The sequence below is a fragment of the Sminthopsis crassicaudata genome, chromosome 4 (genome assembly GCF_048593235.1).
Source record: "Sminthopsis crassicaudata isolate SCR6 chromosome 4, ASM4859323v1, whole genome shotgun sequence".
Taxonomy (NCBI): Eukaryota; Metazoa; Chordata; class Mammalia; order Dasyuromorphia; family Dasyuridae; genus Sminthopsis; species Sminthopsis crassicaudata.
Genome location: NC_133620.1, coordinates 439,444,670 through 439,463,011, shown reverse-complemented (window position 1 = coordinate 439,463,011; position 18,342 = coordinate 439,444,670). Strand labels below are relative to the sequence as shown.

The 18,342-nt window shown below is 37.4% G+C and overlaps 1 protein-coding gene across 1 annotated transcript in view; it reads right to left on the bottom strand.

Moving 5' to 3' along the window:
• Positions 1-18,342, bottom strand: part of PDE4DIP (phosphodiesterase 4D interacting protein) — a 233,670-nt gene that overhangs the window by 154,698 nt on the left and 60,630 nt on the right. The window contains exon 4 of the mRNA XM_074263257.1: positions 12,064-12,174. Within this exon, the coding sequence (XP_074119358.1) occupies positions 12,064-12,174 (111 nt within the window). The remainder of the gene's footprint in view (positions 1-12,063; positions 12,175-18,342) is intronic.

Here is an 18,342-nt window from a genome sequence, read left to right as displayed (position 1 = left end):
CTTAATTTATTTTAAAAAATCAGGTCATTCCTAATATGGGAATGTTTTACATGATTGCACCCATATCAGATTGCTTACCATCTCAGAACAGAATTTAGAGCTCAAAACTTTTTTTTAATGGTTTTTAAAAATTGTTTTAAGATATAATTGGGGGAAAATATTTTAAAATAAGGTCCTTCCAAGTAACTTACACCAGTAGGCAGCACCCTGGTATCCTTCTGGACAGCTCAAAAAGGGATTTAGTCTCACTGCACAATTCTTCTGACTTCTGACACAGGCTTAGCATACAAATTGACATGCTTCCCTGTCCAGGAGCTGAGAGAAATCAGGCCAGAGCTAAAGGAACACAGGCAGGAGGCCAAAAAGAAATTCAGTAAGCGAACTCCCAATTTCTTTTAAATAGAAAATAGGCATTTCTATTGAGATGGGGCAGGGAGAGGGGGAATGGGTGAATTTCTTGCCATTTGAATCCCTGTGTTCTCTTCCATTGTTTATATGCGCAAAGCAAAATGAAGAATTTGGACAATTATCTCGATGATTCAAAGCTGATTTGAAAAAAAAAATTGTGATTGACCTGAATGATTCCCAATAAGTGATTCCAGTGATTATATTAATCCAGATTATTTTTCAGTCTTTCATTTTACTTTATCTATGGAGACAAAGAGTGTGGTGATATGGGGGAAAAAAAGAAAGAAAGGGAAAAGGGCAGAATTGTGGATAGGGGGCAATAAAACAATGTAGAAGAGAAATACAAACCAATAGCTAGCAACCATATGAAGAATTTTTTGAATCCATCTCCTACCAAGTTCCTCTGGGAAAAGAATAGTTTTATTTCATAGGTTTAAAAAAATAGGTTCAAGGAATTTAAGACAAAGTTGTATACATACATAAAACCACAAACATCTTCACTCTTGTTCAAAAGTTTTACTTATTGTAATTCTTTTTCACTTTTATTTGTTGTTTAATTGTTTCATTATGGCTCAGTTAATTTGTAGCTCAATTTCACCTGGGCCTTTATGATGGTCTACTCACTGATGGAGAATATTCTGAATTCAATTCTCAACACAAAATAACAGTCTGTCACGCAAAAGGCCCTCAGAATAGCAGGCCAATCAATGAAGAGGTAAAATAGGATGCTGTGTTTACTGTTAGAGAATGAGCATTTAACACAGAGCAGCAGATTTCACAAATTCCAGGGTCAGGCGTGTTTTTGGTTGGGGAAGGGGGCGGGGAAGGGGGCGGGGAAGGAGGGAGATGACATTAAGTGTGTGAAAACATGGGATTAGATAATCAACAACAAGGAAGTTGGTCAAGTCAGCACCCAGAAATTGTTCCCAAGAACAGCTGCAATCCAGAAATATTAACAAGCCCATCTATCTGGGGGGGAGTTATACTCAGCTGCAGGACATTTGCGTTTATTCTACTCATTGTCTCACTCCACAAACAGGAGCTTAGAAATACTACCGTGACTTAGACTTTCATCATTAGATGTTTAGGGAACAGAGGATCATAACTCTAGAACTGGAAGGGACCTTTGAGGTCATTTAGTCCAATGGCCTCCACTTAGAGATGAAGAAACTGAGACTCAGAGAACACAGCTGCTTGGTCAGTCTTTTCAGTTGTGTCCTACTTTGGATGACCCCATTTGGCAAAAATACTGGAGTGGTTGGCCATTTCCTTCTCCAGCTCATTTGACAAAGGAGGAAACTGAGGCACTCAGGGTTAATGATCAGCTCAGGATCACACAGCTAGTAAGAGTTGGAGGCCAGATTTTTGACTCACATAATCTTCCTAACTCCTTGCCCAGTGTTCTATGTACTACCCTGTATACACTAAATTGCCTGTATAGTTACTAAGTCACAAAACCTGCATTGGAATGATGCAGGTTCACCTCTCTTTCCACAGGACTTTTAAAAGATTTGGAATATATGGTTAATATATACAAAAAACAGGGAACAGTAGTATCATGAGAGCAGACATATGGTCTGAACTTTTGTTCTAGGTTTAAGTTTGAGTTTGAGTTTCCTATTATTAGGACCAAGGGATGCTAAATTTAAAGTTTCTTTCTGCGTCCAAGAATTTAGAAATGTCTCCCCTCTTTTTAGCCAGTCTCTAAGCACTTTTTAAGCGCCTATTATATGCAAAGCACAGGGATACTTTTGAGCTAATTAATAATTATCATCACTGACATATTTTATACTTTAGTATTTGTTATCTCATTTTTATTGCCCCAATAAACCTGTAGGGAACAACTCCAGATTTTTTATAACCATTTTACAGATAAGGAAACTAAGGCTGAAACATTTATCAAGTGTGTACTGGGTACAAGGGCTGCAGTGGGGATACAAAGAGTCACACAAAACAATACCTATCCTCAAAGGGCTTACATTCTATTAGCCCTTTCCATTGCCCAATGTCCTTTCTTCCATCAAAATCTGAATCAAACTACTATCAGAATTAATCAACAAATAAACATTTGTTAAATGCCTACTATGTGCTAGGCACTATATTAAGCAATGGGGATTCAAAAAAGAGGCAAAAAATAGCACCCAACTCTCAAGGAGTGTACAATCTAATAGGAAAGAAAATATGCAAACATATATATATATATAAACACGTTTTAGACAGGATAAATAGGAAACATTTAACATAGGGGAGACACTAGAATCAGGAGAGATTGGGTAAGGCTTCTGATTATTACAACTACTCCTACAAGAACAATTACCTCTACCAGCCATGCATTTATACAGTGCAATACTAATTTTTTTTTTTTTAATTTGAACTGGACAACAACTTTTGAGAGAAAGCACACAGCATAACACTGCCATTAACAAAATAGTCTTAGGTAAGTCACCTTGCAGGAGCAAATTTAAGAAGGCTACATGGGATACAGAGCATCCTGGAGGATGGCAGTCTCAAGAAGAATGCCCTCAAAAGGGAAGTGTCTGCATGGCAAGCTATATTTAAAGCTTTGGTATCAGAAGCCAGTGCCCTGCCTGTTTTAGGCAGAAATTAGATTAAGGAGCTAAATTTAGACTGGACTGGACTTAACCAGTTCCCTGGCTTCTCAGAGGAGCTGTCTGCTCCTGTGTATGTGTCTTGGAGCCCAACCCACAAAGAGAGAGAGAGGACAGGAGTTGATACAACAGCTCCATAAAGCCTCATTAAGAATAAAAGGTCTGGAAACTGGAAGCCCTCTCTAAATTAATTAAAACTTATTGTAAATGTTGTAATATATAATAAATATTTTATTTTTAATAAAATAAATATTTTGTTTTAATAAATGCATTGATTAAATTAAAATTAATTAAAATAATAAATCAGAATTATGTATTTTCAAATCATGTGAATATTATATAATCAAGGACAAGTGAATCATCACAAATAAAATGAAGGCAAATTAATTAATTTATATTGCATAATGCTCTGAAAACATTTAAATCCTGATTTATATGCTACCTATTTTAACCATTTTGCTCAAAAAGAATCCTTAGAATTATTTCTTTTATTTTAAATTTTTTAATTTCTTTTTTTTTTCTTTAGAATTATTTCAAATTCTAATTTGGTAGGATTTGAATTATGAGGCTTAATTTTATTAAATAAAGTATATCTCTTCTTCCCCTGCCTCTCTCCTCCAAACAATTAGTCAAGTTTTAATTAACCAGCTATCTATGTCTACCATAGACTAGGCTGACTTCTCTGAATCATTAAATATATACAAAATTAAAGGGAGCCCCAAACTCTAGAAATAATATGGAAAAGATAAAGGTGGAAGTTACTGTGCATTATGAAGAGAAGATACTATTTGAGTTAGAGAATATTAAAAAGTCAAGTCGTAAGCATGAAGAGCTTTTTATTATTGAAATATGTGCTTAGATCTGCATTCTCTGGGTCAAAATAAACATTCCACTTTAAAAAAGTGTAATTCCAAATTTGTTTGCAGAATGGTCAGATCAATTCCACCATTTGTATGTCTTGATTTCTACATAAGTCAGTAATTGTTCATATTTTCTTGATCCTATTTTTTTAATCAATAAAATCTGAGACTATTTCCACATATTTGGTACCTTTCTTTCCTTTAAATATTTTTAAAATTGGTCCCTCAGTACCCTCACCATTTTACCATTCTTAGCATTTTCTTCCTTCCTTGTGTGTGTGTGTGTCTTGTCACACATAAGGGTGTGTTTATGTATGTATGTATGCATAATACATACATATACATACATGGGGACATATATACATATGCATATGTGTATATATACATATATACCTATGTGGGTATATATACATGTTGGGTATGTATATGACACAGGTAGGGGATGTGATGGATATGCTAGCCTGAAATCAGAAAGACATGAATTCAATTCTGGCCACAGATATTTGCTAGTTGTGTGATCCTGGATAAATAACTCTACCTCAGTTTCCTCATCTGTAAAATGAGTTAGAGAAGGAAATGGTAAACCACTCTAGTATCTTTGCCAGGAAAACCTAAATGAGGTCACAGAGAGTTGGACGCAATTGAAAAGACTAAATAACAACAAAATAGTATGTGTATATATGGATTACATATTATATGTTTGTGTATACACAAATTTGATACTCTTCATCTACTTTTCTTATCCTATCTTTTCCTTCACACAATTGACTAAAAGATATTAAGAATATGAATCCCCTTTTGCTAGTTGCTAATTCAACTTGGCAGAACACTATCTTACATTTTAACAAAGTGTCTCCAAATCATATATACGTGTGTGTGTGTGTGTGTGTATCTCATATATCAAGATCATTCAATAATCCTTAAAGGTGAAATAATATAAATAATTATTTCAATGACACTCTGATAGTAAATAAGAATTAAGCAAAGTGTTTGACACAATGATGGAGGATATTTAAAGCTATTTAAGTCAAAGAAGAATTCCTTCTTGTCTTCCAGATAGGATTCCCGCCAGATGCTTCAGTTTCTATATAACATTGTATTGATTACATTAAAGGCCAAAACATTTCAGAGCTTCTTGGACAAGATCTGTAATCAAAGGAGTTTGGCCTGTCCACTGGAAAGACCAAATAAAGATTTTCTACTGCCCCTATTTCAATGTGCATCTGAATGGACAGACACCCTACAGAGATTATTCAATAATAGACATAATACAAACAGATATATTTATATCTATCTGTATATCCAGGGTGTCTCAAAAGTCACAGAACAGTTTTAAGCTTTATTAACTTTAGAAATATAGATGTTACAGGGGCAGCTAGGTGGCACAGTGGATAGAGCACCAGCCCTGAATTCAGGAGGACCGAGTTCAAATCTGGTCTCAGACACGTAACATTTCCTAGCTGAGTGACCCTGGGCAAGTCACTTAACCCCAGCCTCGAAAAAAGAAAAAAAAAAAGAAATATAGATGTTACAAATCTATAAAATATAATTTTAAGGTTATAGAAATTTATTTTAAAATTTAATTTTGTGAATTTTTAATAATGAATTTCTATTTCAATTTAGTTTTGGGGATGACTCTTTTTTCAGACCAGGTGGATGAGTAAAGGAGATCCTCTTGAATCCTCCTTGCTTGAATATCTCAGTCACCTGTTTTATCTCCATTAGAATTTTTCTTGTGGGGTGACATTAAAACTGGTATGAAAACCTCATTCCTTAGATGATCTTTAGGCTAGGATTACAAACGCAATCCTTTCAGTCATTGATGAGCAGCAATTAATGTTCTTGTTCAGTCATGTCTGACTTTTCATCATCCAATTATGTTGTTTTCTTGGCAAAGATACTAGAGTGGTTTGCCATTTCCTTCTCCAGTGACAGCTGGGAAGTTTCTGAGTCTAGATTTGAACTCAGGTCTTCTTGACTCCAAGTTTAGCATTCTTATCAACTGCACCACCTAAAATTTTAAAATCAATTATGGCCATGCTTAGTACAGCACACTGATTATATTAAACTTTAATGAAGAAATATGCTGATATTTAAAACATCAATATTTTAAAGTTATATATAATAAGCCTTTCAAGTATTGGGTTTTTTAAATTTGTAGAATTTTTATTTCTGAAGTTATCAAACTTAAAATTGCACTAAGACTTCTGGGACTGTCTATATATACATATGTATTTGGGTGTCTGGGACAGACAATACAGAGAGAAGAATGGATTTTGGAAAATTGCAAAAGCTTCCATTAAAGACCCATCCTTTGAATATGAACGTTTCATCAGCATTGCTAAAGCACAATATTGAGAGCTGGAATACAATTATTACTGAAGAACTGAAGACCATCATACAGAGGATGAAGGGGGATATGATTGAGATTGTAATATCTATATACCCAATAAGAAATTCTGAAGAGCAGGAGTAAGGAATATCACTAAAGGATTGTATAATAAAAAGAGAAAACGAACTAGGTGTATGAGAGGGAAGACAGATGGACAGATGTCTAGAGGGCTCCCTTTGGACTGGGGTCACCCAGGATGGGCGGGCACAAATGGACTGAAGTCTGGATTGTTGGTGGAACTCCCACGTCAATAAGATCAAGTTGTTGTTTGAATATCTAAGTCCTTCCGCAATGCCTTCAAGATGGACAATTTTTCATTCTGTGTCAGTCTTTGAGAATTTTATACTATATCTTGACTTGTAGATCAAGAAACTGAGGCTTAGAAAGGCTGTCCAAGGTCATAAGAAGAAAATAGCATGGCTAGAATCTGAATCAAGATCTCCAGGCTCCCATAAGAGCCATTTTGTATACAGCTTTCCCTAAAGTCCAGCTTCTAAAACTGTGGGTTGCAACTCCACATGGGAAATCATAACAATGTGGGGGGGGTCACAAAATTATGATTTATTAGCAGTAAATGTTTGATTTGTATACCTATTTTGTATATCTATATACTAGGGATTGTGTAAAAATTTCTTGAGTGAAAAGGAGTCATAAATGGAAAAAGTTTAAGAAGCCCTGACTTAAAGTATCTTTAACTCATTCTCAATAGACATGTCATTTATCAAGTCCAAATGGCCTACAGAAAACAAAGGACAAAAATTCAACACTACATATTAGTGACAAAGGAAAGTGAATGTTATATATGTAGATTTGACTAGTAACAAGGACTGACATGAGAGAATATTGGGAAGTTTGTTTTTAGCATATCTCCACCTGCCAAGTATCCATATTTCTCCTAATTGCCCACTGTGGAAACAGTTTTTTCTCCCACCATTGGGTTTTGTCCCATATTTTAGAACTGTGGTCTAACTTGTGGATTGTGTATGAAACTCAGGGTGAGATTGTATAGTTACTGCAAGAGGAATGAAATACATATGCAACACCAACCTTCTTCCTTGTCACTTCGATTATTTTTTCAGCAAATTAATCATCAGTTGCTAAATAAATAGATGTTATAGTTTGCATTTCAAAATCATTTGGATGTCATCACAGAATAAAGCCCGGATCCACCACAGATCACTGGCTTTTTGCCTTGTCATTTTTAAAAATTATTATAACTTTTTATTGACAGAACATATGCCTGGGTAATTTTTTACAACATTATCCCTTGTACTCACATCTGTTCTGACTTTTCCCTTCTCTCCCTCCATCCCTCCCCTAGATCTGCCTTGTCATTTTGATCATTTTTTTTTCCAGCAAATATAGAATCAGCTACCTGAATAAATAATAGGTGTCGCAGTCTGTCTTTCAAACATGTCTGGATATTGTCACAATTAATAAAACACCAAAAACATCTTTAAGCATTTATTATATATTATACATAATTGTCATCTATATTGTGTATGATATATTCATAATGGCCTCTTGTTATTATGTTATATATTTGTAGTTTGGCAGAAATGGTGCTCAATTTGATCTCAGAAAAGACCTGGGTTTAAACTTTGATTCTGAGTCTCTAAGTTTCTTCATCTGTACAATGGGAATGATTAATCAACAAGCAATTATTAATCACTTAATGTGTGCCTAGTTTGGGGGATAGGAAACCAAAAATAAAACCATCCATAACTTGGAAAAGGACACTGCAATCAGGAGGAATCAAGGCAGACCTGTAGGGAGTGACCCTTGATAATAATAATTGCTGTAGTAACTGGGAATTTCGTCATTGATGAAAAATAGAAGAGAATTGTTGCCGCCATGGATAGAGCACTGAACTCAGAAAGACCTAAACTCAAATCCTGCCTCAGTATTACATATATATTACATTACAGATAGTACATTCTGTGCTTACGCTCTGATTGTCTGACAAAATGGACCCACTGAAACCACTGAAGAAAAAATGGCAACCACTCCTGTATCTTTGCCAAGAAAAACCTCAACTGGGTCACAAAAAGTCACTTACAAATGAATAACAACAAAATCACTCCCTAAATGCTTGTGGAAATTGGTTAATATGATTAAAAACTAGTTTACCTTCAAGAAGTAGCCTAGGGCAGGGGAACGATAAATAGATTTGGAATCTTTGTGTTTGCCATTTACCAGCTATAGAATGCTGAATAAAACCACTGAATTCTCTGGACCTCTGCGTCTCCTATAAAACGAGGGGATTGAACTAGAACATACATATGCACAGATGTGTTTATACATGTACCTGCAACATATATGTATATATGTACATATATGAATATATTCGTGTGCATATGTATGTGTGTACATCTAAATAGCACTAAATTCTGTAACCCAAGTTAAGAACAACTTAATGTGTTAGCCCTACCACGTGACAGCAACATTATTTTTATAAATAATGCACATATAAAACAATGTAACATATGTGCATATGTATATATATACATACACATAGATACATAGATACACACATATTTATACATGCACATATGTATGTATTGCTAATATTAACTAGCAAAGCCAAAGGTAACGTGGAGATTTCTGGGCTATTATAGGGCTAAAGAAGGAAAAAATGGGAATGAGCATTTATTAAGCATCTATTATGTGCCAGCCTCTGTGCTAAATGCTTTATAATTACTATCTCATTTGATCTCTCCAACAACCAGGGGAGGTAGGTGCTATTACAACTACCATTTATAGATGAGGAAACTGAGGAAAACACAGGTTGTGTGACTTGCCCAAGAGTACTCAAGCTAAGAAGTGTCTGAGGATGATCAGGTTTTCCAACAGTCTAGCCACTGCCACCTTTAGGTTAAGGGAGTGGAAAGCCAATTTGGAGGAGGCAGGATATAGTATGGGGAAGATGGAGGCAGTTTTCAAATGTTACCATCTGTAAAACACACCGTAGGCAGAATTACACTTAACCTGGATTCTGACAATGTGAAGGGAAGCTGCCTAGATCTCAGAAACAATTCTGGGGCATGTCATTTTATTAAATGCAATTACATTATGACTCCCAATGTAAGTAAATTCACGGGGGAGACATCTCCGGAGGACAGGAAAATATACTGCTTTCCAACAAAAGTGGAGTGTTCTTGTCCAAAAAAAAAAGGGGGGGGTTTAATTATCCAAATAATTCAAAAGCTGACATCTATCTAGCTGCCTTCCAAATTACTTAGGCAACTCCTACCATCCCACTCTTCAGAGTCTAATAGAGACCGTTCCCCACAACTCTACGCAAACTCTACGTAAAAATGAACAAGTCTACTTGAGATTCAATCTGACAAGATTTTATTTGTCAAGTTCTCTGGACAGCTCTCTAAAACCACAGCTTACATATGAATTGCTGATATGCATCTGAGGGAATTTCCAAACTGGGAATTTCTTCATTGATGAAAAGTAGCAACAGCTGCCATTTTGATGGCCCTTAAGGTTTGCAGAGTATTTTACATATATCACTTCATTTGACCCTCACAATAACCCTGCCAAATAAATTCTATAGGTATTAATAGGCCTCTTTTACAGTCTCCGGAAGGTTCAGAAAGGTTAAATGATTTGCTCAAGAACACACAGCTAGTGTCTGAAGTGGAATATAAACCCAAGTTTTTGTGATTTTAAATTCAGGGCTCTATCCACTAATTAATACTGTCTTTCTGGATCTCAGTATTGTCTCCCTCACCACATATAACCGATCAACTGCCAAGTCTTGTCAAATCTACCTCTGTAATATCTCTTGCATCCCATTATCCCCCTACTCACAGGACCATCCCTCTCCTAAGGATTATCTCAACAATCTCCTACTTATTTGGTCTCCTTGCCTTGAAATGAATGCTCTGCATTAGCTTTCAGAGTGACAATCCTAATGCATAAGCCTGACTATATTACTCCCTTGCTCAATACAAATTTCAGTGGTTCTGTATTACCTCTAAAATCAAACTCCTCTAAAAGTTCTCTTCAGCTTAGCTCCAATTTACCCTCCTCTATTATCCACTATTCCTCTGTATTTACTCTGAAATTCAGCCACTCCCACCCTTCTGCCTTAGCATGGTCTATCCAATGTACTTTTCATTTCCTTCTTCCTCAGAATTTCCAAATTCCTTCAAAACTCATCTCAAATATCAACACATAAAGTCTCTTCTGTGTCCATCCAGATGCTAATATATGTTACCTCTAAAATTTCTAATTACATAAATTTGATTGTGATTACGTATAGTAACTATTTTTTTGTATATATTTACATGAGTATGCTTTATTTCTCCTCCCATATATTGTAAGCATCTTAATTATAGGATTGTTTCTTTGTTTGCCTTTTTATCCCCTAATGACAGTATGGTACCTTGAACACAGTAACCACTTAAGAAATGTTTATTTTTTGATTTATCTGAATATATTGCCTATCTCTTCCCAAATATACAAACTATTATTGAAAAAGCATTGAAAAAAGATAAAAAGAAATCAGTCCTTATGAGTAAGGAGTTTCCATTCTACTGAAGGAAAAGATAAAATATTTAAACAAGTAGATATGATTATATGTAACTATATATAGCACATATGATTACATATAACAGGTACTTATCAAATGTTGGTTCTTTCCAACTTTAACACTCCTGTAACATTCAGGACCAGTGACAAAATTCTGTCTGCTCAAGATGACATTTTCTAATTGCATGGGATCCAAAAACCCCTTGCGTTTATGTCAAAGCCCTTCAAACATTATACTGGCCTTGCCTTATACAAAATTACAGTTTGCACAACTATCCAATAAATCTAGTACATGTTTATTGAATCCCAAGAGCTCTAAAACATGAGGGTGGGGGCAGAGAACAAGGGAGGGTTAGTTATCCAGCTAGCTGTTCACATTGATAGAATTCACTGAATAATTGCTTGGGTCTCCATTTGCCTGGTAGATGCCAGTTTTTAATCTTTTGTAAGTACCCTAGCTAGGAACTTTCATTCCATGAAGGCTGGTTTCTCCATCCCAGAGGCCTTATTGCCAACCAAATTTCAAGTTCATTGGAGTCAAAGTTTTTTCTCTGACCTTCCCCTCTACCTCCTCAGAGGCTTGTTACTCAAAGGGCACCTTATAAAAGATAATCCTGCATAGGATTGAGGACTACTTTAACCAATATAGTAAAAAGCCATAGAGTAAAATTAGGAAAAAATGGGCAGAAGTTGCAAAAGGTCAAATCTGGGCTTAATGACAGTCCCAGAGGGAAGTGGGCTGACTGAAGAACTGGTACATTTCCCCTCCTTGGAGGTTTTTGAGTAGAGGTTGCACTGACAGGTATATTATATGGAGAATTCTTTCTATGCATGGGTCATACAAGTTGGCTCTGAGCTTCCTTCCAACTTTCAAATTCTGTGATTCTGTTTCTTCTTTATCTCAGGGCAGGAGCAACCCATATACCAAAAACACCTAAGCTGCTAACTGCAAATTATAAGGTGTTTAGTTATATAATCACTTCCACACTTTTTTATTTTCACCATAAACTTCTCTCTCTCTCTCTCTCTCTCTCTCTCTCTCTCTCTCTCTCTCTCTCTCTCTCTCTCTCTCTCTCTCTCTCTTCTCTTCTCTTCTCTTTTCTTCTCTCTCTCTCTTTCCAGATCCCAACAGAACAAACTGAGCTCACCCAAGACAGAAAAGTGCACTCAAACTGCTTCCGTGGCTCATGCACAGCCCAGCTCAGGACCCCTCTCCTCCAAAGGAAAGGTCCAGGCGTGTCTCACTCACCCTCTTGTAGACATCTTCCTGGCTGGCCTCATACTTCTGCTGCATGCGCTCCTCCAGGAAGTAGATGCGCAGCTTGAGACTGAAGTTCTCCTTCTTCAGGTCATTGAGGTGCTGGGACAGAGTACGATATCCATTAGACATGGTGGGCAACCCATGTGGCGGAGCATCACCAATCCCCCCGCTCACCCGAGGAACATGTCAAAGCAACAGAGGGGCATAAATCAAGCCAGATGGGAAGTTACAGAAGGAGACAGGCTGGCCGGCAAGGGGGGTGGTCTTTGCCGGCAAGAGGGGTGAGGGCTTTATGGACACATGCTCCCAAGCAGCCTGCTTTCTCTAGAGCCTTGCTTGGGATTTAGCAGCTCACACTGGGTGCCAGAGTTCAGCCTGCTTTCCTTTTTTACCTCGGGGAGATATTTGTGGAATCCCTGACAGGGGTACATGCTGCATGAACTCAGACACAAGTGGTGATATCTGATACCGGGCAAGGAATCGGACTGTCACCCTCCCAGAGCCTTGCTGGCTGGACCACAAGCAATTAAACAGTTCTCTGAAGAGAAGAGGGACTGGACCCCAGAAGCTTCCAGGAAATGGGAAAAATTGGGGTGGGAAGGAGAGAGGGGAGACATCAAGAGAAGGGGTGCAAGAAGTGAGAGGAGAAAAACCAAAGAGGGGTGACCAGAGGGAAAAAAGAAGGCAGCAGGGCAGGAGAGCTGCTAACTATGGGCCATGTGCCAAATGCCCACTTTCTGTGTCATGAATCTCTTACGGCTCATTATCCAGAAGGGACTCCAATTTCCTTCTGTTACTACATTGCCTTTCGTCAACCCAATCAATATGTGTCACACACACACACACACACACAGAGGCAGCTCTTTGGTGAGCTTTCCTCATCTATCATATAGATATCCTCCATATCTAGGGAGAAATAGAAGGGATTCTAGGAAGCTTCTACATAGTAAAACACTTCATTTTATAAATGGTGAAAATACCCAGAAAGACAGTTATTAATTAGCTTCAAGGTCACACAATAGTAAGTAGCAGAGTTGATATTTGAACTCCAGCTGACTCTGGGAGAGGCAGAAAGATAACTGAATTTGGGGGGAGGAAGTCTGCATTCAATCCTTCACTCTGTCACTGAGTAGTGCATGACCCCACCCCTACCCCCACCTCTTGCACTTCCCTCAGCCTCAGTTTCCTAATCTGTAAAATGAGGTGACACAGTACATGGAGCACCAGGTCTGGAGTCCGGCACTTCCTGAGTTCCAAGCTGACATATAATAGCTGTGTGAGCTGGGCAAATTACTTCACCCTGAATGTCTGTTCCTCACCTATAGAATTAGTTGAAAAAGGAAATGGAGAATGACTCCAGTATCTTTGCCAAAAAAATCCCAAATAAGATCACAGTTGAAAAATAACAACAAAGTAAGTGAGGATTCATTTATATTTATAAGCCCAACAGCTACCAGGTTGCCTGGAACATAGTAAAGTGAATAATAAATACATATTAATTGGTTCTAACTTTAAATCTATGATCCTATTATTTGGAAAATAGGGATGGGGAGCCTAGACAAAATATCTCTATGTTTCTCTCTAGCTTTAAGTTTTTGATTCTAATACTGTTCTCCAAAGCCAATGCTTTTTTCTTTGTATTCTAAAGGGAGGACTTGTTTTTCCTATTTCAGTTACATCTTACAGACTTTAAGAAAAAAATCTGCACTTTACACACACTTACAAAGGAGACGGCCAAGTGATCATCTCTGGGGAAAGGAAAGAAAACAACATGAAATAAAATAACGGCACGTGGAGCGAAGAGCCAGAGAGCAGAGCTTTCAGCCAGCTTCTCCCTTGGGCAGCCCCACCCACCCTGGCACCATGTTTTAGCTCCCTCACCTGTCAAATGAAGCCACAATCTCAGCTCCAGATAGTGCAGCTTAAGAGCTTCGAAGGACAGCTGCGACATAAGCAGGAAGTATTATTTACTGCACATCACAAGGAACAATGAAGGTGACTGAAAGACTAGCCCACTGGAGACGCCAAATACAGCAGCTTGACGTGGGGAAAAGGGTTCAAGAGGAGGAAGAAATCTTTTATCATTAAAGCTTTTATTATATTTTTTTCTCTCACTGAACAATTTGAGGGCCAGAATAATGTTTAAAAGATTAGAATAATAGAAAAGGGCCACACTGAAGTGTTTTAAATTACCTTTAAATTTAAGTTATACAGGTGATATGGAACCTTGGTTCTGCACTTATTATTGGTATGATCTGGGGAACGTCGGCTTATAGCTCCTGGGTCCTCAGTTCCCTTTTTTGTATAATGAGAGGTAGACAACCTCTGTTGTCTCTTTAAGCTCTAGCTCATCTGGTGCTAATAAGAACCAAAATAAGTGGTATAGCTTCTAAGTGCAGAATGCGAATGAAAGAGGCTGGCATTGCTCCAGTGCCTTGGAGAGGAGCATTCAGGAGTCATCAGGGAAGGCTTTCTGGAGGCAGTAGTTCTTGAGTTGGACTTTGCTTGAATAATGTGAGTCTGGTGCTTTCCAAGACCACCTGAGATTGTATCTCTCCATGTGACAGGTTGGAAGGAAAGTGCTTCTGGGAGAATCATGAGAACGACCGCATGCATGAACAGTCTGTGTTCTTCCAGCTGTGTGGATGGGATAAGCCATTTTCTATTAGTTGCATAACCAGGTGTCTTCAAAGTGACTTAAGCCGATCCTAGCTTTGGCTATTGCTGTATTTGCATCTGTGGCAAGAAGGTATTTCCTTCATTAACAGACATTGAAACTATGCAGTAAGAAACACCCACCCCATGCTCATAGGGCTCCAGAGAGGCATCTTGGCACATAAAAAATGCTTAATTAATCCAATTCATTCATTCATGGTGTAGACCTGCATGTGTCAGAATACAGAGAGCCTTAAATGCCAAGAAGAGGCAAAAAGGAGCCTGTGAAAGTTTTTGAATAGAAAAAGAGACATGTTTTGGAAAGAGAAGATTGACATTGCTGAAGTGGAAGTTGCCAGGTAAGGTGAGATAAAATTAGGCAGGTAAGATGTATTCCTTCTATAGATAGCCTTGAATGCCAGGATGAAAAATTTGAATTTTTTCCTAAGCATTAAGGACCCTTTGAAATTTTTGAACAAATACAATTTATCCTTCTCCACAAAATATTGTCTAAAATATGTGCCCACGGTTCCAATGATCTTGTGATGAAGAGAGTCATCTACAGTCAGAGGGAGAATGGTGGGAACTGAATATGGATCACAATACATTTTCATCTTTTTGTTGTTTGTTTGCAATTTATTTTCTTTCTCTTTTTTTTGATCTGATTTTTCTTGTGCAGCAAGATAATTGTATAAATATGTATGTATGTATATATATATATATATATATATATATATATATATATATATATATATATATTGGATAGGACATAAATTTATATCATGTTTAACATATATTGGATTACATGCTATTAGGGAGGAGGTGGAAAGAAGAGGGAGAAATTGGAACACAAGGTTTTACAAGGGTTAATGTTGAAAAATTATCCATGCATATGTTTTGAAAATAAAAAGCTTTAGTAAAAAAAAAAAAAGAAATCAAAATAAATAAATAAAATATGTGCCCAATCCCCCATATACTTTTTTTGCAATCATTTGTGGCTCTCTCTTGCTCCCTCCCTAATTTCATCTTTCCATCTCCTTTAAATTATGGAGCTCTAGACTGGAAATAGCTCCTAATAATGACCAATGGTGATAATAGCTGGATTGCTGCCCAGCTGTTAAGTGTCACCACCCCTTGATAGATGTCAGTTTTAAAAATAACAACTATATTTGATGAATCATATTCAACTCAGCCACCATATTGTTCTTTCTCACTCTCGTAATAGAATAATAATCGACATTTATAAAGAATTTAAAGCACATCAAAGTGCTCTGTGTATACTCTTTTATTTGAGCTCTGTGACAGGCACCATGATGTAGGGATTAGAGATATCATGTTTCTTTCTAAGTTCTCCTACTTCTATACCTCTCTTCAATAGCTGACACTACTGAGCCTTCTGTCCCCCATGACAGTTTCTATGATTTGGATAATCCTTAACTAGTAGCAATTGCAAAAGAGATCTCCAGCATCTTACTTGCAACAGAACCCCAGATTTGTCCTAGGAGAGGGGAAGATGTATCATTGGGGGGGGAGGGAACTTTATCATTCACATGACCAGCATAGCCAAACTCTGGTGCTTAGGTAAAATTACCTCTTCAGGGGCACACAGTAAATTAAGGACAGAGCCAAGATTATTGATTAACTCAATCCTCTCTCCCTTCCATTAAACCTTCTAAAATCTCTGTCTAATCCTTGAAATCTCAGCCATGTTTAAAATATTCAAGAAATACAGCAAGTTCCCACTTTCCCAGCCAAATGCCAGGAACTGTTCCTAAGGATTTTATCTTCTTGAACTAACAGGACCGATGCTAGGAGAGACAACAAAGGAATCATTACATCAGTCCAAAAAATAAGTCCTGCATTAGACATATTTGTCACATGGCTAAGCCTAGTAGGGATTCAGATGGTCCCACCCGTTCCCTCTCTTCAGAAACAGACACCAACCACCCCCAATCCCAGAATAATAAGGTATCATATTAGATGCCTATGAACTATATAAAACAGAAACACCTCCCAAAAAGTAAACAACCACTTCCCTAGTCACCAAAAATAGATGGTGGTGCTGAAAGTAATACTGGGGGTGGCTCTCACGTGGGCTGCACAGAGAGAAAAGGCTCAGAGTTGGACTTCTATTAGTTCTTGCCACCAGCAACAACAGCAGACTGGCACATGTCAAGCTTTATTTAGGATATTTAGTCCTGTTTAGAATCATGTTTAGAATAGGATCATGAATATAGAATGGGAAGGGACTTTGGAGCTTATTTAGGTCAAACCCCTTCATATACAAATGAGGAAACTGAAACCCAGAGAGGCTAAATGAATTGCCCATGGTCACATGGGTAGTAAGTGGGAAAAATAGAATTTGAACTCAGCTCCTCTAACTTCCAAGTTCAGCTTTCTTTCCAGTGCAAGGTTCCCAAACCAGAAGGATTTAATTTGCTGCAAGGCTGCTATTCAAAGGAAAGATTGACCCGTAACACATTAACTTATTCACCCTATTAAAATGGAAGTTTTTCCCCCTCTTTCCCCAGTCAAATCCATGAAATTCAATAAGCAATCATACATTTTTATTATACACAAAGCATGATGCAGTGAATAGAGCACCAGGCTCAGGAAGTCCTAAGTTCAATTGTAGCCTCAGATACTTCCCAGTGGTGTGACCCTGGGCAAGTTACTAAATCCTGTCTGCCTCAGTTTCTCCATCTGTAAAATGAGCTGGAGAAGGAAATAGCAAACAATTCCAGTGTCTTTATCAAGAAAACCCTAAATGGCGTCATAGAGACTCAGACACAACTGAAAAGGATCGAACAACCCTGTGAGGGACGCTGATGATACAAAAACAAAATGGAAATGTCCTTAAGGAGCTTATGTTCTACAGGAGCTTGGTGGGAGGAAAAATAGATAGGATACAACATGTAAACAGGTTAAGTGTGTGTGTGTGTGCGCACACACACACACACACACACACACATATATATTTTTAAATTTAAAAATTTTTTTTTATAATTATAATTTTTTTGACAGTACATATGCATGGGTAATTTTTTATATTATTCCTTGTACTTCCTTTCTTCCACCTCCTCCCCTAGATGGCAAGCAGTTCATACATGCTAAATGTGTTACAGTATATCCTAGATACAATATCATATATATATACATATGCATATGTATATATATATACTGCATATATACATATATTTCTATATATGTGTATATATGTGCAAAGGCCCATGGACCAATCACTAGGCCACTTTGAATGGAACAGAGTTTGTGAATGAAAGTAATATGTACGTATGTTGGGGGGAAATTTGGAGCCAGATTTTTTAAAAGACTTTAAATACTACAGAAAATATTCTTTTGGACTTACTTAAGGAGATATTGGGGTGCTTTGGAAAATAAGGGTCGGTTCTCTTGGGTAGAGAACAACTCTTCTGAGTGTTAAGTGGGGGAAAGTATAGTTAGATTTTCAGTCATCCCAGCTACATCAAGAGTGGGTCACTGAAGCAGATTAAGGCTGGTAGCTTCCCTGTTGGCAAGTTTTTTCCCCTAGTTAGTAAGCTTTTTGCAAAACTAGGGTAGGCAGCAGCTGTAGCGGCAGGAGCAGCAGAAGCC